The 20,902-nt window shown below is 50.2% G+C and overlaps 6 protein-coding genes across 6 annotated transcripts; 1 reads left to right on the top strand and 5 right to left on the bottom strand.

Moving 5' to 3' along the window:
• Nucleotides 1-383: 383 nt before the first annotated feature.
• Nucleotides 384-1,014, bottom strand: N7525_000210 (uncharacterized protein; the record flags this gene model as incomplete). Its single annotated transcript, XM_002558702.2, has 2 exons — nucleotides 384-525; nucleotides 590-1,014. 2 exons carry the CDS (start codon nucleotides 1,012-1,014, stop codon nucleotides 384-386), a joined length of 567 nt encoding a protein of 188 aa, XP_002558748.2.
• Nucleotides 1,015-2,397: 1,383 nt separating this feature from the next.
• Nucleotides 2,398-4,843, top strand: N7525_000209 (aconitate hydratase ACO2; the record flags this gene model as incomplete). Its single annotated transcript, XM_002558703.1, has 2 exons — nucleotides 2,398-2,442; nucleotides 2,492-4,843. The coding sequence occupies 2 exons, from the start codon at nucleotides 2,398-2,400 to the stop codon at nucleotides 4,841-4,843; spliced, it is 2,397 nt and encodes a 798-aa protein (XP_002558749.1).
• Nucleotides 4,844-5,717: 874 nt separating this feature from the next.
• On the bottom strand, nucleotides 5,718-8,053 carry crzA (putative C2H2 transcription factor Crz1; the record flags this gene model as incomplete). The annotated part of the gene is made up of 2 exons (XM_002558704.1): nucleotides 5,718-6,739; nucleotides 6,793-8,053. 2 exons carry the CDS (start codon nucleotides 8,051-8,053, stop codon nucleotides 5,718-5,720), a joined length of 2,283 nt encoding a protein of 760 aa, XP_002558750.1.
• A 1,062-nt stretch (nucleotides 8,054-9,115) lies between these two features.
• Nucleotides 9,116-10,237, bottom strand: N7525_000207 (uncharacterized protein; the record flags this gene model as incomplete). Its single annotated transcript, XM_061211500.1, has 1 exon — nucleotides 9,116-10,237. The coding sequence occupies one exon, from the start codon at nucleotides 10,235-10,237 to the stop codon at nucleotides 9,116-9,118; it is 1,122 nt and encodes a 373-aa protein (XP_061070726.1).
• A 1,227-nt stretch (nucleotides 10,238-11,464) lies between these two features.
• On the bottom strand, nucleotides 11,465-14,989 carry N7525_000206 (putative serine/threonine protein kinase; the record flags this gene model as incomplete). The annotated part of the gene is made up of 1 exon (XM_002558706.2): nucleotides 11,465-14,989. One exon carries the CDS (start codon nucleotides 14,987-14,989, stop codon nucleotides 11,465-11,467), a length of 3,525 nt encoding a protein of 1,174 aa, XP_002558752.2.
• A 4,418-nt stretch (nucleotides 14,990-19,407) lies between these two features.
• Nucleotides 19,408-20,394, bottom strand: N7525_000205 (uncharacterized protein; the record flags this gene model as incomplete). The annotated part of the gene is made up of 1 exon (XM_002566411.1): nucleotides 19,408-20,394. One exon carries the CDS (start codon nucleotides 20,392-20,394, stop codon nucleotides 19,408-19,410), a length of 987 nt encoding a protein of 328 aa, XP_002566457.1.
• Nucleotides 20,395-20,902: the final 508 nt, after the last annotated feature.

Here is a 20,902-nt window from a genome sequence, read left to right as displayed (position 1 = left end):
TCATGTATCCCGTTCACTCTATACATGTATATTCCACCATTCATAATCCATGTATATTTTCTCTCCCTTAAATCGGAGACAGAACCCCGGTCGACCTCAGTAACACTCCCCTTTGCAGCGTCTCCACCAAATTGAAATCCGATGGTACTTGCTCAAATGGTCCTCCAAGTTGTCTTCACGGTTGCACCCCTTGCCACAAAAGGGGCAAAGAAACGAGGACGGGTTGACATGTAGACATCTAACGTGACGTGACAAAGATCCCTTTGCTCTGAAGGCAGAAGTACACTCCTTCCAGCTGCATTTAAGCCCACCGACATCGCCACTAACACAGCAGATTTGGGGTTAGCAGATTAATAAGATAGTAAAACATGAGATTGGATAACCTACGACTGCTCATTTGCCTGTAGTTGAGGATTGATGTGGCTCATTTCCACATGGTTCATCAGCGATTCGATGTCGGGAAACACCAACCCATGTTCACAGGTGAGACCTCCCCAGTAGCACCGTAAAGGAACTTGAGGATCCCTATAGTAATGGTTAACGACATGGGGGTTTCCTGACCGCAGCAGCATGATGACAGACGGCTTACTCTGGGGTGTGTGATTGAGCCAGCTTCTCGTAGTAGACTGTCCGTCCCTCTAGAAGAGCAGGGTCTATGTTGCTTGGAGGTGTGCTCACTTGCATTTGTGGAGAAGAGACACCAGTAAATGCATTGGACGTGTTGTCCATGGAAGTGTGTTTGGCATCGTACCCATCGTCTGGCGGGTTTCGGGAGCCGATGAAGATTGGAGCTTGAGTTGAACGATCCGATTGACAACAATTCAGGTCAAAACATGGAGCGGGGATTAGATCGTGGTACGTCGAGGACTGGTTTATATGGTTGCTGTGTTGAGAATAGACCGTGGGCGTCATGTAGAGCATCGCACAACTGCATGGTTGGTAGCCATGAAGACCACAGAAACCATTTTCGTCACGGAGGTTTGTATTGGTCGAGTGATGGTATGACCGTGACATTGTAAACCAGGTCATTAACAGAGCAAAAGAAAAGCAGACTGGTAATGGATAGCATGCTCAGTCCTGGGGATCAACCCCCTTTATAGACTCGCGTTCCTATGTGTTGGATTAAAACATATTGAATTTCCTGACTTTGTTAAGTTTGTATTAACGCCAAGCAAAGTGAGACTAAGTGAGACTATAGGAACGTCGCGATCGGCAGTGGACAGTGGGGGCATGTTCTATAGCGAGTGCCGTCTGAGCACCCGCCCTCTACTCCGTAATAGTACCGTTCATTAGATACATAATTCGTATTGATGTATCTGCTGAACGGTCCTATTTGGGAGTAGCGGATCGTGAGAAGCTTCTGTCAATTCTAGCTCCTCCCTATTCTAGGACTGAGTGCAATACAGTATATTACATACGTAAAAGATCGATTGAATCCTAACAGTGCACATCTCCGGGTGGCTTCAATGTTATTTGTCGACCTGGTAAATACTATAGGCGTGAAGCTGCAATTGGATTTTCTTCGACCTTTGCACTTAAATGTTTCCAAGGTTGGTCCGATGGTGCCGCGTTCGACACGATGTGAATATTTCTTCAGAATACCAGAACAAGATGAAAAATCAAAGAGGAATTAAAATGAATAATCTATGGATGACCTCGTCGGGAAAAAATATGAAAACCTGACAAAACAAGTCCACACGGTGCGCTGAATTCCCTGACGTGTTTCTAGACCGCATTTTCTTTTCGATGTTGTATTCCGACTGGAAGAGGACTCGTCCATTCCCCCACAGCATCGCATCATCGCCACAATCAGTCCAGGACGATCCCCGGATGGCCACGCCTATGCAGGTACCTAGGCGTGGACCGAAAACCCCGACAACCCTCAATATTGTATATTTTTGTTTCACCTTTTCTCTGCGCCTGCTCCACCATGGCACTCTCAGCTGTCTATGGCTACCTTAAACCATAATACCTAGGTACCTAGGTAGTGATTAATGTATCCTGATAATGCGAAGTCATGCGGCCAAAATCCCTGGACCTGACCCCCAATACCTTCCATATACCCTGGCAGAGAGTATTTTGCCTATGTAGAATCTCGAGGAACTTACGTCACGCTATATATCATCCCCATTCTTCCAGGATACAAAGAAGATCAGGATATAAACGAAAGAAATGGTACAGGTTGCATTGTCCATCAAATGCGACTCTTATGTGTTCCAAGGTTGTATGTGGTTATGTTGTCCACGGGTATAGATATTTCCCCACATAATAGAAGCCTGGATTCCGAAATCGGCGCAAATACCGGCCAATCAGAGCGAATGCAAATAACCTTCAACCCGGACGGAAAAAAATAGGGAACATCTTCTCCTTCCCTTCTCTCCAAACTTGACAGTGAAGATGGTGAGCCAGCTAGTTTGGCAGCGGGTTTCTGCCTCTCGTGGCGTAAGTGAATAGAAGACAAATTCAATTGGGCAAAACTAACACCTCCTAGATGGCCACACGGCTCTCCTCACAACGGCTCTTAGCCCGTGGCCTAGCCACCGAGGCCTCCTCCTCCCGCATGCCCCCATATCCCAAGCTCGTCCGCAACCTCGAACAGGTCCGCCGAGTCCTTGGTTCCGACCGCGCCCTCACCCTCGCCGAGAAGATCCTTTACGCCCATCTGGACAATGCCGAGGAGTCATTGCTCACCGGGACCAACAACGGCCGCGATGTTCGAGGCAAGGCCAACTTGAAGCTGAAGCCCGATCGTGTCGCCATGCAGGACGCTTCGGCCCAGATGGCTCTGCTCCAATTTATGTCCTGTGGTCTTCCCTCCACCGCCGTCCCGGCTAGTATCCACTGCGACCATATGATCGTCGGTGAGCGCGGTGCCGATACCGATCTGCCGGCTTCAATTAAGGGTAACAGTGAGGTGTTCGACTTCCTAGAGAGTGCTGCCAAGCGTTACGGTATTGAGTTCTGGCCTCCTGGTGCTGGTATCATCCACCAGAGCGTGCTGGAGAACTACGCCGCCCCTGGATTGATGATGCTCGGTACAGACAGCCACACTCCTAACGGAGGTGGTCTTGGTGCTATTGCTATCGGTGTCGGTGGTGCCGACGCTGTGGATGCGCTTGTCGACGCTCCTTGGGAGCTGAAGGCCCCTAAGATTCTCGGTGTTCGCCTCGAGGGCAAGCTCAGCGGATGGGCTTCGCCTAAGGATATCATCCTATCCCTGGCTGGCAAGCTGACTGTCCGTGGTGGCACTGGCTCTATCATTGAGTATCACGGTCCTGGTGTCGAGACTTTGAGCTGCACTGGTATGGCTACCTGCTGTAACATGGGTGCTGAGGTGGGTGCTACCACCTCGGTCTTCCCCTTCTCGCCTAGTATGGTTCCCTACCTGCAGTCGACCCACCGCGGTCACGTCGCCGATGCTGCTGCTGAGGTTGCCGCCGCTGGCCCCTCGAGCTTGCTGCGCGCCGACACCAAGGCTGAGTATGACCAGCTGGTTACTATCAACCTGTCCGAGCTCGAGCCGCACATCAACGGACCCTTCACCCCGGACTTCTCGGTACCGCTGTCTAAGTTCGCCGACACCGTTCGTGAGAAGAAGTGGCCCGAGACCTTCGGCGCCGGCCTCATCGGTAGCTGCACCAACTCCTCGTACGAAGACATGACCCGCGCCGAGGATCTCGTCAAGCAGGCCACCGCAGCAGGCCTTAAGCCCAAGGCGGATTTCTTTATCACTCCCGGTAGTGAACAGATCCGCGCCACCCTCGACCGCGATCAAACCCTAAACACCTTCTCCGAAGCCGGCGGCGTCGTCCTCGCCAACGCCTGCGGTCCCTGTATCGGCCAATGGAAGCGCACCGACGGCGTCCCTAAGGACGAAGACAACGCTATCTTCACCTCCTACAACCGCAACTTCCCCGGCCGTAACGACGGCAACCGGCGAACAATGAACTTCCTCGCCTCACCGGAACTCGTCACCGCGCTCGCCTACTCCGGCAGCACAACCTTCAACCCTATGACCGACTCCCTGACCACACCAGACGGCTCGACCTTCAAGTTCCAGCCCCCTAGCGGCTTCGATCTTCCCAGCGCCGGCTTCGAAGAAGGTAACCCCAACTTCCTCCCCACAGCCGCCGTCCCAGACGCAAGCGCCGAAGTCATTGTCTCCCCGACATCCGACCGCCTCGCCATCCTCGAACCCTTCGAGCCTTTCCCTAAGGGCGATCTCTCCGGTCTGCAAGTCCTCTACAAAGTCAAGGGCCAGTGCACGACCGACACCATCTCCGCCGCAGGCCCATGGCTGAAATACAAGGGCCACCTGCCCAACATCTCCGCGAACACACTGATCGGCGCCGTCAACGCCGCAACCGGCGAGACGAACGTCGCCTACGACGAAGCGGGCAACAAGTACGGCATCCCCGAACTCGCGGAGGCATGGAAGGAGCGCGGAATCTCGTGGCTCGTCGTTGCGGAGGATAACTACGGCGAGGGATCTGCGCGCGAGCACGCCGCGCTGCAGCCGCGCTACCTCGGCGGCCGGGTTATTGTTTCTAAGAGCTTTGCCCGTATCCACGAGACCAACCTTAAGAAGCAGGGTGTTGTGCCTCTTACATTTGCGAACCGCGAGGACTATGACCGTATCGATGCTTGTGATAAGGTTGATACTGTTGGTCTTTATGATGTGCTGCAGGCTGGTGGACAGGGTGAGATCAAGCTGCGTGTTACTAAGCAGAAGACTGGGGAGGTGTTTGATGTTCCTGTTCAGCACACTTTCAGTCAGGACCAGTGTGCTTTCATCCTTGCTGGTAGTGCTCTGAACTTGTTGGCTAAGAAGGCTCACTCTTGAAGAGAGGAAGCAGGTGGAGGTGGATTTCAGACTGTTTTGACACCATAAAAGTGGGTTGTTGGGTGCGAGCTGGAGTTGATTATTTGGTTCGATTGCATTATAGTAGTCCCTCGCCTTGTATATGGTGAATTTTGGTGGTTTTAGATTTGTTTTGCCGACTAGATGATATCCAAATGTGATCTGTATTCTATTGTTCCTTGGTTCCCTGAAGTAAGTGGTGTAAGATGAAGTTGGTATAGTAAATAAGTACTTGGCTGGGATGGCCAACTCATTGGATTGAGCACAATTCATTCATTGCATGTCATGGTATATAGTTTTGAAGCCGTCACATCAAAACGAGACAGAATTCATGATAGAAGAAAAGAAAGGAAAAAAGTAGCTGGGCATGAAATGAGGATGGGAATATCATAAATAAGCATCATGATGCCTGGTTCTTCCATAAATAATGGGATGGCCGGAATAGTAGCCACCTGGAAAGGGACGATTGACCAAGAGAATGAGAATGAAACACAAATGACCAAAACCACGGCATAAGAAACACCGATGTCTAGAAAGACCAGAAAAACAGAAAAACAAAACACCAAGACAATCAGGTCCTGATTGCCGAGCTTCGGAAATCCCCAAACATCCCGAGAACATCCTATATCTGAACGCCAACAAGCCTTTCTATACAGGCGGAATTGAAAACAAAAGAACCGGCTTTATGCAGATGGAATGCATCATGCAATATCCTTTTTGAAATCTGGAGCAGGGAAAGAAGAAGAAGAAGAAGAAGAAGAAGAAGAAGAAGAAGAAGAAGAAGAAGAAGAAGAAGAAGAAGAAGAAGAAGAAGAAGAAGAAGAAGAAGAAGAAAACGAAGCAGAACATACCAGTGTCATCCAGTCCACTTCTGATCAGAATACCCAGGGTCCCCAGGATTAACCCCCAACATCTGACCAGAGTTATCGACACCGTACATACCCCCCTGGTTATTACCGTAACCACCACCCATCCCCGAATCATCCTCGTCAAAACCAAACTCCCCACCAGAGCTAGCATCAAAGCTACTCCGCCCACCAATATCACCCGGATCATCACCCACAGCCGAGATCTGGTCCCACTGCAACGTCTGCAGAGCCGGGTATTGCGCCAGAAGAGCCGCAGGAAGGACGAAGTTGCCCGTCGATTGCCCATCCATGCCGGGCATGTTGGGCATAACGAGCGGCTGGGGGATAGGCTGGAGATGGCCGGATGGCGATTGTTGTTGCTGCTGCTGGCGCTCTAGCAAGACACGGTCGCGCTCTTGCGACTCCTCGTCGAGGAGAGGCTTGATGCATACCCGGCCCGCCTCGGAGCGGAAATGGCGGCCCAGAGCATCTGCACGGGCGAATCGGCGGCCACAACCCCATTGTCCGCTTCGCGAGAGCTCGCCGCGGCAGACGAATTTCTTTTCGCCGGAATGGAGGCCTTCGTGGCGTTTGCGGTCGTGCTGTCGTGCAAATGCTTTACCGCACACTGTGCATACGAATGGTCGTTCGTCAGTGTGGGTGCGGAGGTGGGATCGCAGATTGTATGCGCGGGTGAAGCGTTTCGGACATAGGGTGCACTGGAAGGTAGCCGGGTGTTTCTGGATTCGTTTTGGCTCACCCGGTGCTGCTCCGGGTCTTTGTGGATCGGCGAGATCTAAGATGTAGTTCCGGTTCTCGATTGATGAGGTAGAGAGGCGTCGGTTTGATCGTGAGGGCGAGGGGTCCCGCGAACTGGGGCTACTGCGCGAGTGAGAGCCAACCGATCCAACGGGGGACAAAGACCGTGGGCTGGCCGGAGCGCGGGGCTCCAGAGACGTCGAGGAAGTTGCAGGAGAGCGTGAGCGGGAAGCAGGGTGATAAGGATCGGATTTGCTACGAACACGGGATCCTAAGTTCGGGTAAGTATCGTATCAATCAAACCGGTTGTGGATCAGCACTTACGCATAGCGGGAGGGCTCAATGAGTCAAAGTCTGCGGTGGATTTAGATGTATCGACGGTTGGATTCCGCAATGGCGGGGCAAATTCAACATTGATCGATGGAGGGGCCATCTGTGAAGCTTGACCAATGTCGCCCGGGGGATTGTTCAATTGGTTCATGTTCATCATGTCCTCTTGGGGCATTCCGTACATATCTGTCGGCGCCGACGGGAACTGAGTGAGATAGGAATTATTCGGCACCATCTCGCCCCCCTGCTGTGGCATCAACCGCGGAGAGATATACGGGCTGTGGAGGGGACTGATCCCCTGCTGATGCTGCTCTGACAACGTGAATGATTCCATGCCTAGGCCATTGTCGTATAGACTCGGATCACTTTGGGGGACCAAAGAAGGCGACGCATTGTTCTCAATGCCATCGAACTCGTGCTGAGACAGGTAGGGGGAGTGGTTGGCCGACGAGACCTCGGACACCTCAGATGGCGCACGTCGATGGCCCTGGAAGGAAACATTATTCATAACCGACTGCCAGTCTGGACCTGGCTGGGCGGTCAAATATGCCGCAGTAGCTGGGTCAAGGGAAGTGTGCCGTGAATGCCGAGGGGTGTAGTATGCACCTGGTGTGGATCCTGGAGGAGACATGGGGCCAGGTGAGGAATTCTGCTGATCTCGCGATGATGGGTGCGAAGATACCGAAGGATTCGAGATGGGGCTGACGAGATCAGCGGGGTTTATCGCTTGGTTGATTGACTGGCGCTGGTGCATTTGCGGGTCTAGCAACAACGAAGAATCGTACTCGGGGGTGGAAGCGCTGTTGGGGCTGTGATTTTGGTAAAGAGAAAAGTCCAATTCTGGGTGATTCGAGTTGAGCATATTGGAGAAGTTTTCGTCGCCCTGCATCGGCCTGAGGCCTGTCGAAGAGTGCTCGAGCTGATTGACCAGGCTTGTCTCGAACGACTGCGATATCGGAAGATTATTTGTATTGATGGTTGGAGCATAGCTATGGTCCGCCGGCGGTGATAATGTCTGTGTCGAGGGTGCCCCAGCAAGGTAGCTTGGGTATGCATATGCTTCGGCACCACCAATGCTGCTGTCAGGGTTCTGGAAGGAGGGGTTTGTCGAATAAGAGGCCATGGAGGGGTCAACTCCTAATCCACCGGAGTTGGGGTCGTGATATTGTTGGCCGTGCGGCGAAGGGCTCACGCTCCGATGCTTCATATCCCCGGGGCAATAGGCCGTGCCTTGGTTCTGGTCATGCGAGGCCATGTTTGCGAAATGCGCGCGAGTGGGGGCTCTTTCACGAGCGCCGAGCCGGAGTTGTAATCAGAGACGAGGGACGGACTAGGAATCGGATATAGCGCAAAGATTCGGCGACGGGGGCAGATTAGACGAGCAGATCTGTCAGGGTCGTGAACACCTGGTGATATAGGGAGAATGGTGTCTGACGATGTGGTGGGATGTCATTCGCAAGGGTCCAGGATCGGATCCGGCACGCGAATTAGCCTCTGAGCTAGTTGTCAGCGGTCGCCAGACTGCCTCATCATCTCTGAGAGCAATGATACCTTGAGTTTGACAAGAGGCTCGCAATGAGAGGGTAAATGAGGGAGGAGTTAGAAGGTTAAGGCGTTTTCACGTGCGCAAGGCGGTCTAGGATCAACACGTCTGTTGTATAGCAAGTTCGTGTGTTGTACATGCGGAGTGGACTCTGGACTCTGGACTTCTGGGGATTATTATTGTAATATATGATATTCCACATAATATTCCCCTGTGGGTGCCCTAAGCGTAAAGGAGACAAAGTTCCCACCTTCTTCTATTACTACAAGTTCCTCCTAAAGAACCCCAAATGGGTCCTCTCCCCACATTGGCATTATCAGTGTCCACCCTGATAACCGATAGGCGAACTCAAGACTATTTTTATACATATATGTATGCATTCTCAGAGGTTCAATTGGAAAAAAAAAGCGCTGCCTGTTAAACGTTATACATGTCAGGCCGTGAAGCACTTCCTCTCCCAAAGTGGCCCCAAAGTGGAGGGGTGAACGCTAAAGAGGACTTGGCCTTAGCTTTTGCACAGCCACCCAGCTGAGGCCCATGGGTGCTAGTCCTATTTGGGTATAAGGGATATAAGATATTGGGCAAGGCACATTTCAACAGTCTGCCTTGTCTATAGTCCTTGTTCGAATTCCATGTTTCCTGATTGTTGCCTAACTTCACCTCCTTACAGACCATGCATAGCCCATATCTGATACGAGCCAAGTGTCAAATCAGGTGACAGGGCCAAACCCTGTATACTTCATCACTTAGGTGAGATATAGCGACACGAAACTCTCACAGACCACCCAATGTATCTAGACTAGCCCTAGCCTGATCATTCGACCACGCAAAGAACAAGTTATCATCGCAACTGCTTCCAAGTCCTGCGTTATCAACCCAAGCAGGCTCCCAGTAGTAAATACCCAACCCACCAACTTCCTCCACAGCCTTAGCAAGCCTCTGAAGGAAAGTCTGCTGCCCTTCAACCGAGAATGGAATATCCTTGAGATCGGTCGGGAATGCATACTCGGGATTGGGACAACTAAACGGCCAGTTCGTCTCGACAACCAGCGTCTCCTTCTTGTACTTAGAGTGTAGATTCGTAAGACTCGTCTTCAGCGCAGCAAGTGTGGCATCCGCGTTATAGAAGGGGTAGTAAGAGACACCAATGTAGTCGAAGTCCGTCGAAACGAGCCCAGACCCAGGTGCCAGAACTTGATCGTAGAAGTACGACTGTGCGCCCGAATCCCAGCCGTTGTCGAGGTGGATCATGATCTTGGGAGTGGTTGCCAGCTTGGAGTCTTTCACGCCCCATGCCGCGGAGTGCAGAAGCCGTGCAATGTTGTTGTAATTGCTTGTTCCACCCAGAGGCCATAGCAGGCCGTTGCGGATTTCGTTGCCGATGGAGACGATGTCTACATCGATCTTGTTGGCCGCGAACGTGTTGCATACGTCTAGTGTGTAGTCATACACTTGCCCGGCTAGTATCCCAATGTCGGTCGTGGACCAGCCCGAGGGAGTGGTCTGAAGAAGTAGGTCAGTCACTAGATCGAACAGTCGATCTCGTCGGGGAATTTTATTTGATACCTGTGATTTCGGGTCCGCCCACGTATCACTGTAATGCAAGTCAAGATAGGTGCCCATGCCCTGCGCCTGTACCCTCTTCGCGAGCTTAACGTTATAGTCCAGGTCGTATGATCCATCACTGGGATTCACCCAGATACGCTGGCGAACAGAGTTGACACCGCTGGCCGAGAGGATAGTTTCCAGCTTTTCGGGTGTGCCAGCGAGATTTTTGTAAGAAACACCTTTACCTTCCTCGACTAGGAGGGAAGAGATATCGGCGCCATTGTAGGTTAATGCGGCGGATGATGAGGCGAAGAGCTGTGCGGCAGCTAGAAGGAGGTGGGGAAGCATGGTGGGCAACCACTTGTTAGAGTCGAATGAAATAGTTTAGATGGATATCTCTACAAAGCAGAGGGAAAAATAATTGTAGAGATTGGGCTTTATTCAATCTACTCTCCCACGCACCTGGCATCTTTCTAATGTATAGCGGATTTCAAATTTCTCCGAAAATTCCCCCATTATGTCTTTATACAAGGCTAGAAGGAGAAAATTGTCCGGACTGAATCCTTGAAGCTTCCATTGGGTTAGCTCCGTTGTGAAACAGGAGCTGAGACAGGAGAAGTGATGATCTCTATGCATACTTGAACCCTGAAGACCCAGACGCTAAGGGACAATCTTCAATCCTGTGATAATATCATTGGTGGAAGTACATTGCTGAGATTGCAAAGTGAGACAATATAATCCGATGTGGAACTCCGACGGATTGAAACCATCCCGTCGATGACGATGGCATCCATTTTAGACATGGAAATCTTCTACAATATACGATATACAATGTACAAAAACAGGTCCATTTCAGGGGGAGGGATAATTCAAAGTCCCAAACACCCAAATATTTCATTTCTTCATCACACGCAGGACATCTCGCCTCCCAGCATCACATATCAGTCATGTCGCAATTGCTCCAATTCCCCAAGAGACACACTGTCCCTCGAGGATCAAGGGGATCCAAAATATGGTCCCAAAACCCAACCCGCCCGGTTTTGACAAAGTCAACATTACATACAGATAAAAAGAAATAAAAGCAATCTGGCCCCTCATCCATGCATAAGACCAAGAGAAGAAGAACAAAAGGAGAAAAAGAAAAAGAAACCCCTGAAATGCACTGCGGGATTCTCTGCCCTACATATTCATAGTCACAGACACTGGACTCAACGGAACAGAACAGAACAGATATGCAGACGGAGCCGCTCGGAGGGCAACGAGGAATTCTTCGCACCGGGGCACCAATGGATGTCCATGCGAGTTCGAGTATATGTACAGACCATGTAGAATGTATGGAACAATTTCTAGGAACAATTTCCAGATATCAGCCTGCCGGGAACCGGGATAGAAAGAGAATCACAACGAAGTTTGGTGATATACAACAACTCCACTAGGTGTAGTTAGGAAGCGTCGAGGGAGGAAGGGGCGGTAGATAATGTGGGTGTTGTAAAGGTGGTAGGCGGGGCGGATCAAATGTGGAGAGGTGGATTGGACACTGGACTGATCGGGACCGGCCACATTTCAGTTCGATAGCTACGACGGAATATCCGATGCAGCAGCCTTGGGAGGCGGCTTGCGTTTCCCGATCACAAGGCCTTCATCTTCCGACTCATCCTCGTCCTCGTCATCGCAGTAGTACCTCGACTCGTCCTCTTCGGACGACCGAAGCGAGGTCGGACGAAGGGGTTTGAGTGTCTCTCCGGTCCGGAGCATTGAGGGTACTTCGTCCAAGTTATTGCCCTTGGCCGAGTAACCATCACCGGAAAGAGACGATGCATTTGAGATGACGGACGGAATGCTGGGGTGCGAGGCACTCTGGGACATGCCGCTAGTGAAGTCGTCGGCAGAAGAGGAAGAGATAGTGGCCGAGGTGGAAGTGGCTAAGCCATTGTTGGTGTTGTCGGGACATCCCTGGTTGGCAGGTGGGTTGATGGGCGGCAAAAGGAGCGATTCAGTAGAGTACATCGCGTAGTCAACTCTTAGAGTACCGCCTTCATTCGCATCGATGTCGCTCCGTCTGCGGCGCAGGAGTGCATCCCTTGTGAGGTTGAGAGATTCTGCAGGTGATGCATCTTCGAGTTGCGAAGATCGCTTGCGCCGGCTGACATGACTAGGGACCAATTGCTCGGCAGCAGGATGTTCCTCTTCATGCCACAGGCCAGGGGTGCGCACTTGACCATGGGCAGATGCATTGCTGACAGCGACACTAGGCTCAGCAGAACAACGTTCTCCATCCGCATGCATAGATCCTGACTCGCCAGACGGAGAACTGCGCCGACTTCGACTGCCTCGTGATGCCCGTCGACTAGCTCCACTGAAAAGACTACCGAAGTTGGTTGGTCCTAGCGCTTCGATGATGGAAAACGGCCGACCAGTCGATGGGGCATCGGAACCAGATGGCTTGACCGTCTTTGAAGACTCTGCTGTAGACATTGAGGACTTTGCGCGACGAGGAGGACCAGGCCGGGGTGTCACGGCAGGAGGTGGAGTGGCGACCTTGTTCGCAGCAGCAAGCTTTGCTGCTGCTGGCTGCACGGCATCAAAATAAGACGCCCAATCGCCTTCGTCCACAGGGCTTGCAGTAACGCTCTGGGCTAGTGGGTGTCCTTGACTGCCAATTTTGAGCGGCCGGAGAAATTCCTCGTCCCCTCGCAGACTGGACCGACGGCTGTCGCGGGAGGTTTTCACGAATGTGTTGTTACTTGAGGCAGAGGATAGGGTCTCGGTCGACGGTGTTGTGCTCGATGTGCGCTTGCGGGATTCCTTGTCCTTCGATCGACTGCCGAACCATTTGGCGACATTGGACCGAACGCGTTGAATGAAGGGGACTTTGCTGACAGCGCTTGTAACTTCTTCATTCGAGACCTCAATTCGCTTACCCTTACTTTGGTAGCCAGGGTCGGTCTCCTCAATCCAAACTCGAGGGTTGGGAAGACCATGGAGTGTCCAAGGGTGGTGTTTGATCTCTTTCAAGGTGATTCTTTTGATCGGGTCTTTGGTCAACAGGCGCCTGAGCAGATCGTACAGCTCATCGTCGATATCCTCATAGACGAGCTCATCGTCATTTCTCAGGTTCCACTGATTTGAGTCAGACGCCTCATCCATCACGGGCACAAGGCGCTTCCGTGGAATAAAGACTTCCTTCTTAACGATGGTCTGGAACATGCTGTACCCATCATCCGAAACAAACGGTAGGCGACCAAAAATCATTCCGTACAATGTGACACCGAGCGACCAAACGTCGACCGCGCCAGTGATCTTGGGGATTGACCCAATGGTCTCCACAAAGTCATCGCCTGTATAACATAATTCGGGAGCATAGAAAGCCGGGGTACCGACAGTCTTGGACAATTCTCGGGCATCGTCCAATTCCGTCGCATCGGTCTCGCCCACCTGCTCTTCTTCCTCGTCCCGCATTGGGCGTCCCAGGTAGGAAACACCGAAATCAGAAATCTTCACCCGATGGGTGCTGGTGACGAGTAAATTGGCTGGCTTGATGTCCCGGTGGATGATGCCCTGGTAGTGGAGGTATTCTAGGCCAAGTACCGAGTCCCGGAATGCGCTGCGGGCTTCAACGATAGTCAAACAAGGAACGAATGCCATGTCGTCGCCCTCCGCAGACCACTCGGGTTCAGAGGGGGCGTAACCAAAGCTACTAGAGGCTGTGCTGGAGCGACGTTCGAAGGGGTAATCTGAATAGGCGCCGTACATGCTGCCCTCGACGGCACTTAGAGACGGGTCCTGGGTGAAGGATGGACTTGAGTCATCTGTTACTGCAATAGACCGGCTAGACGATCTCCTGATGGGAAGACCAGACTCGTCATCCTCCTCATCTGAAGATTCCGCACCATGCTCCAAACTCCAGGCGGGGATTGGCCCTTGCTGGGCGTCAGCAGCTTGTGCTTCAATCCGCTCACGAGCCCTTTCCCGTTGACGTCGCAGATGCTGAGCAGTTCGAATGAATTGGTGGCTCTCTTCCAGGAACGCAGGAGTGTCTGGGATTCCATTCTTTTCCCGCTCAAGGCGTAGCTTGTCGACGTGAACAATTTCTCGTAGGCCCTTCTTGCGCCAGACAATCTCGCCATTTTCAACATACTCCAGCACAATGTACACCTTTTGTCGATTCGGATCGTCGATGACTTCGAGCAGGCTGACCACGTTTGGATGCCGTGCCTTCTTCAGAATAGCCACCTCCTTCTTCACTTTGTCTTCTGGGTTGCCTAACTTGCCTAACCGACGGCGAGTGGAGTACCGCTGGACAATCTTGATGGCGACCTTCTGCTTAGTTACAACATGCTGACCTAGTTTCACTTTGCCATGTTCACCACGTCCAAGCTCTTCGAGGATCTCATATTGATTGATGGTTTTGTTTCCCGTAACCATGTCCCGATCAACTTCGGCGGTGTGTGTCTCCTTCGGCGGTTGAAGATGTGATGGATGGAGCAGTGAGCTTCCCGTCGAGACATCATCGTCCGACCCGGATGGCGTTCCCATACGAGAGTGTCTCATGGAGAAGAGACCTGGGCTCGACACCGGAGTGTTACCCGCGGTACGGATACCACGGGCATAAGAGTGTCTGGGTAGCGGGTCTGGTTCTGCGAGGTAAGGTGGATGCCAGGTGGGATGCACCTGAGACTGGAGGGAGGCATAGGATTGATCGGGGTAAACTGGTAATTGATGATCCGAGTGTCTCGAGGCTCGTCGAGTGGTCCTCCCAATGCTTCCATTTTCCGATCGGACATCGACCACGATACCTTCGTTGAGGGCTTGTAGGGAACTCGATGAGGAGCGATTCGACGGGGTTCGGGCACCGTAAAGGCCTGGGAAAGCCTGGCGGAAGGTCGCTGTGGCTTCTGACACATCGGTAATAATGGACGGTTGTTCCGCGGATGATTTGGACGGGGGGTGAGACTCGGGATGGTCGTTCGACGCAGATGGTACTTGCGATGACTCGTCGGACCGGCTGAGGTTCCGCTTGTGATTTTTTGAGGCATGTCGATTCCGAGCTAACTGATCCGGATCCTCCAGACCAGCTTGCGAGGACCGAATTTCCGTCATATTCCCCTCTTCCTTCTTTCGTGATATTATTTCAAAGGGAGAAGGCCGAGGCAGCTGTGCCGAGAGTGCAGTTGAGCATCCTAGTTGAACATCCTCCAATTCGACACTTTTTTTGGGGGGTTCCCCTCGTAATAATTGGTTCAAGTTGAGCTGGCAAGAAGCTCTGTTGGCACGCACGAACAGGTCGGCATTACTTTCGTGAGGTCAAAAGGGATGGCGACAACGATGCAACGGAAACCGTGTACCGGACAGCGGGTTGTCGCCTTAGGGGGGAGGACACGAGGTAGACCTGCTACTGCACGAGGATTTGAATGATCCCACATCCACACGTGGGGACTCGAGTCAAAAAAAAAAAAAAGGAGTGCCGTTGTAGCAGATGCTATAAATAATTCAGGTTTAGGCTCATTCGGATGGCCAGTTCTCGGGGATTGAAGTGGGGGGAGCGAGATCGGAATCAATCAGAATGAGAGACCCGAAAGTAATGTGAAAAGGAAAGGCAAAACAGCTAAGCGGCTGTAAGAATTAAAGGAAAAAAAAAAAGAAAGAGAAAAAAAAGATGTGTAGAGAGATCGAGACAAGAGGGGAGAGTTGAAGAGTCGAAGGGGGAGGTTGGGTGGGTAATAGGGTAAAGCGATGATCGGGACGCCAAGAGCCAAAATAAATTTACCACGATGGTCAAGAATGGTGTAGAAATATGTTAATTAAAATAAAATAAAAAATGGATCATAACTGTTAATTGATTTGAATACAATGTTGTATATCAAATTCGTTTTACACATACCTAGTGGGGCTGTCAGCTCTGAAATTCCGAACTGTTTGCAGATTAATCTAAGATCTTTATATTCCTATACAGAGTACTGATCATTTTAAAAGATTATACACATGTGCATCTACATATACACTACATATGTAGTTCTATGTGATGTTCTTTTCGTGGCGGATTTGCCACCTTGGGTCTTTACGTCGAGGACTTATCCGTGGACAGCCTTAATAGGGAGAATTGGCAATTCCCATGGATCCTAACAGATTGCAGATTGCAATAGACTAGACTAGACTAGAAAGCCATCGTGAAAACGCCAAGTAAGCAAATGGCCGACCATGGTTGCCCAACGTATGATGATTTATTTAAAAGTTTTCCGAAGACCTTCTCTACATAGCTGATACTTATATTATATGTAGGTTACTACGGCCCTGGCCATATATCATTTTGCCTCCAATCGTATCAAGTCCGCTCATCACTTCTGCCCGAACTGCTGGGCCCTAATACCGGAAACTGTATTACTATGCTCAATAGTATGGGTGTCATTTTCAAGGATGCCATTTCCTGTTTTTCCTGTAGTTCGTCCCAGCAAAGAAAAGGCAAAAGTGTGTGTCCATGGATGGACCTTCCATTCTTTTCAGCTTGGGATACTGCACTCTAACTTGTATCCAATGCTGTCCATATATATATATATATATATATATATATATATATATGCTTATAGATGTATATGAATGATATACTGTAATATTCTATCATAATATAATACGGAATACCATTCGGGAGGCGTCCTGCATGAAGCTCTTTAGGGGAGGAAATCCTAAAACCCGTCTGTGCGTAAAAGTGTCCGTGCGCTCCGTATACTCGACGTCATATAGGGGTCTGGCCTCTAATTAGCCTTCTCGTTTTTTATACTACGGTACAGGCATATAGGTAGTAAGGGATATCCTCTTGGCTAATACCGTGATTGGCACAGAAAGCCATGATTTCTTGTGGCGTGTAAATCTTAAGTATGGTCGGTAATTTGCCGGCTTACATTGGCTGCAATTCAATCTTGGAAGGTTATAATATTCAATTACAACTGTCGGCTTAGAGAATCAGAGATATACAGAGACAAGACGCTATTTCTCTCAGGCAATCCCCACAACACACGGTGCGGGGGTTACTCGATCGACTCGCGGGAAAGGGGCCAAGCAGACTAGACAAGGATGGTCGCGGGGGGTTTCATGAGTATACTTCATAGCCCACCACAGACCCTACTAATGCACTAGCCTGTTCATTAGGAGGTACATATTGATGAAACACATCCTCACTCCAGGAAGTAGGCGACTGCATTAGATGAGTGGGGAGATAGCGGATCAATGGTTATATGCCGCATCCTAAGCATTAATAGTCATCTTATAGTATAGGAGAGCGTGCCAGAACACCAATCACTCATACAAGTGTTGTACAATTTGCCCCCGCACAGTGGAAGTTCGGCCTGAACATCCGAGACAACACGCTCTGCAGCCATTTCCGGCGCTGATGCATGCGACTCCAAACCAAGCTAACCCTATAAAAGACCCAGAGACAGGATCATCATAGGCAATTGTTCGGGTTGGCTACTCCTTGACCTTTCCAATAAAAATAATAATCTTATTCTGCATATACTGTCTTTATCTCATTTGATTCCATATCCAGGTTCAAACCATTATTTAATTTTCTCCAAGACGCATGTACCTTCAGTACCTACAGTCCCCGAGCGCCACCTGTACCGCAAAAGCGATCAAAGCACACGAAGACAAGCATGGCCGCTGCTCACCGCGAGGCGCAATCTCATTACTATTCCTAATTCTATATCCCTAATCCACTTCGGGTTCCTCGCTGATACTTATTGAGGGAAATTACTGCTGGTGATCCTGCTGTGTAACAAAATGGGTAAGGGGGTCCTTTCTCTCTCTGTCTTTGATTGATTCCCGGTTGGCCGGGCGTAGGCACGTCCTAGTTCCTTATTACTCTGTGTTAACGTCGAGTCAGATTTGCAATTTGGCTGTGCTGAACACGGGAAATTCGACACCCATGGACTAGGCGCTATTGTGTATGGTTATGCACAGGCACGGAGTATTATGGTTTGACTTGGATTATTGTTCTAATTCTATACCTCGTAATTGTTTTGATTATGAAGTACCTAGGTAATCATCATTAAGAGGTCCACGGGTGTTTGGTACTTAATAATCATAAACTGGAATAGCCCTGTTGATACCGCTCAATCATATGTGATAGTATACTAATCCACAAGTCGCGACTCTCTTGTCTTTAGTCTTTACAGTCCGTATAAAGGGAAAGTGCACGCTCACAAAGTGTCGGATATTGCCTATCCTTGCCAAACAAGGCTAAACCACCTATCCAACGATCACATTTACGCAAAGATCGACTGGCTGAAGTCGACTAACTTCCCCACTTATGTTTGCTTTTGCCTTCGCTTCTCGTACTCCAGGGACTCGGCACCCCCGCAAGCCGGTGGCTGACGATGGTAGCCGCTGAGCTGGGTAGTCTGTTCGAACATTCCCTTTTGCGTGCCTTCAATAAGCGGTATAGCTATATGCTGTGCTTACACTGCCAGCTCCATATGTACCGCCGAACATAGCCTATGCTTAGAATAGATTTCCCGTTTATAGTCAGATATATATCTACTCTGTGCTCACGTGTCCTGTAGAATTCAAGTTCTCCTAACAAAACTAGCGAGACAGCTTATTTTTTATATCTGCGAACTGGCTTCACAAAGAATCTCAAGGATGATCGGTTACCCTGCCAAATTTGGTTGTGAACGGGGGAACCCATAGGGCTTTGGTGCCGTGTTGAAGTGTTGAGGTCCGATATTTTTGCTCCTTTTACTACTCGTCCACAGTGGACATCCATGCTTTGCTTAATAAACAGTCAGATGACGCCCGTGACCTACCTAGGTACCTACCTACCTATATGTACATATATACTCAGTGAACCTGACCAGTATATGTCCAGCAACGTCGAACCGAGCGGGGAACCATGTCTAGAGGCATGGATACAATGCCCAAAGAGGGTTTGAAATAGCCGCTGATTGGGTAAAGGTGGCGTATCTGCGACGGAAATAAAAGAGGCTCAAGAGCTCAAGGTCTCGGCTATAAAAAGGCATTAAAGGCTCGTCAGCCTTTTGCCTATCAAGTCTGAAAATAATTGAAGCTCGTGACTTGTTTCAATACTCCATACCGATCAATCGTCAACTTCGAAGATCCAGTGATTCAACCTTCAGCCTAAACTTCTACCGCAAGATGCCTACCAGTATCGTGAAGTGTAAGAACTGCGGCGCCGATGTTTCGGAAACCCAAAGCGAATGCCCCATATACTTCAAACCCCCTCACTAGGCCAAGTATGTCTCAATCATTAACCTAAAAGGAATCTCAACTGACAGCCCGTCCAGGCGACCCTCGCCATCGTCGTAAGGCCTAGCATCCGATGCAAGGTGAAGGGACGATACGGCCTTGTGACGATATAGGACTAAGAAGCGCTCTGTTTCTGAGTTGGATTGAGGGGAAGGCTCTGTTACTGCTCCACAAGTGCTTAACTCATACATGTATTGACAGAGACTAATCCAAAATTTATTCCTAAATCACACCCAATATAATTTTCTTCAGATAGCTACTCAGGAAGCCTCCATAAATTGCAGCAACTCTGCTGAATCATCATATTCACCATCCAGCGCTATTGACGGGCCTCGTCTTTCGTAGAAAGGCCACTCAAAGTGTTCAGGAAAGTATCCAGCGTATTCCCAGTCGATAATAGCCTGGATTTTCAATGTTCGAGGATCGACAATGATATTATGCTGGGCAAGATCATTGTGGCAGAAGACAAATTCGCCATCTTTGGACACTTTCTGTGGCCATTCATTTTTGTCCGAGAGCCGCATTACCCGATATGGTGGGAGCACTATCCCCGAAGGGCCACCAATAGTGTTCGATGTGATCCCACGTAGGGTGGATAGGTGTTGATCAACTTCAGTACGGACGATGCGTTTTTGATCTTCCGACAAACTTGACATAGACACGCCGTCGACGTGCTCTGTGATTAATATGAACGAGTCGTCGACCTCGAAAGCACCGTACAGAATTGGAACAGGGATGTTACTGATGCGTCGAATGAAACGCAACGCTGCGGCCTTATTTTGAAGTCTTTCTTTCCCTAGTCGGGGGATATGCTTGGTGCCTCGAATGGTGGTCTTATATTCGCTCGGCCGAAGGCCTCGTTTGATGAAAAATCTACCACAATGGTAGTAAGCTCTTTCGGCGGTCATCGCAGTAGACGTAGCAAGCGAATCAGCTCCTAAATAATCCTCGATGTTTCTCGGTGCGCTAGGATTGAGGGTTTCTATCGACTGTTCGAAATCATGGCAAACTTTGCTACATCGGTCAACTGGACCACGCAGGAGCTCCAACATCGACGGCTCTACATCAACGACCTGTTTCAAAGCGTCCAAAGTTTTCGCAAGGTCTTGGAGCTCGTCTTGAAGCCTTCCAAGGGATTTGTCATGACTTCCATAGCTTGAAACAGCATCGTATAGTGATTTTGTTGATTGAAGTACAGTGCTCACGATAGCCAATGCTAAGGCAGCAGTAGTTAAGGGATCCGCCATTAAGAAAGTCTGCTGCCGATGCTTCTTTCTTAATGCTGCTAGTTATGGGAGAGAAATGAAACGTTCCCTCGCCGAACAAAGGGCGGGCAGATGGGCAGGGCGGTAAAAGCGGCCAGTAAGGGCGCTAAACCTGAATCGGAGGCAAGGAGCCGGGCGCCATGCCTAAACAGGAAGGGGGAATGCGGAACGCGGCAGGCGGTCGGAGGCGGCAGAGCAGCGGCGGAAACGGCGCCCCGCTCACCGTGTCAACTAATACTCCTATAAAGGGTTCGCAATAGGAAAGACTAGAGAGTTTTTATGCAAAAATAACCTAATGACAGAAAAGTCGGAATGCATGCACAAGTGTACTTGCTTTTATTATGTATAGAGGTTGCAGGACCACGACATGACATATTTGCCAAAACGAAGCACCTATCAATGTCATGTTCTGGACTTACAAGCTGCTGCCTATGACAAGGCATTGGCGAATGCTAACTTGTTCAGATCGGCGAAATCCAGCTCAAGTAGA

Source organism: Penicillium rubens (genome assembly GCF_028828025.1).
Source record: "Penicillium rubens strain IBT 27055 chromosome Unknown utg000001l_segment0_segment0, whole genome shotgun sequence".
Classification (NCBI taxonomy): domain Eukaryota; kingdom Fungi; phylum Ascomycota; class Eurotiomycetes; order Eurotiales; family Aspergillaceae; genus Penicillium; species Penicillium rubens.
This window is presented reverse-complemented; position numbering and strand designations above follow the sequence as displayed.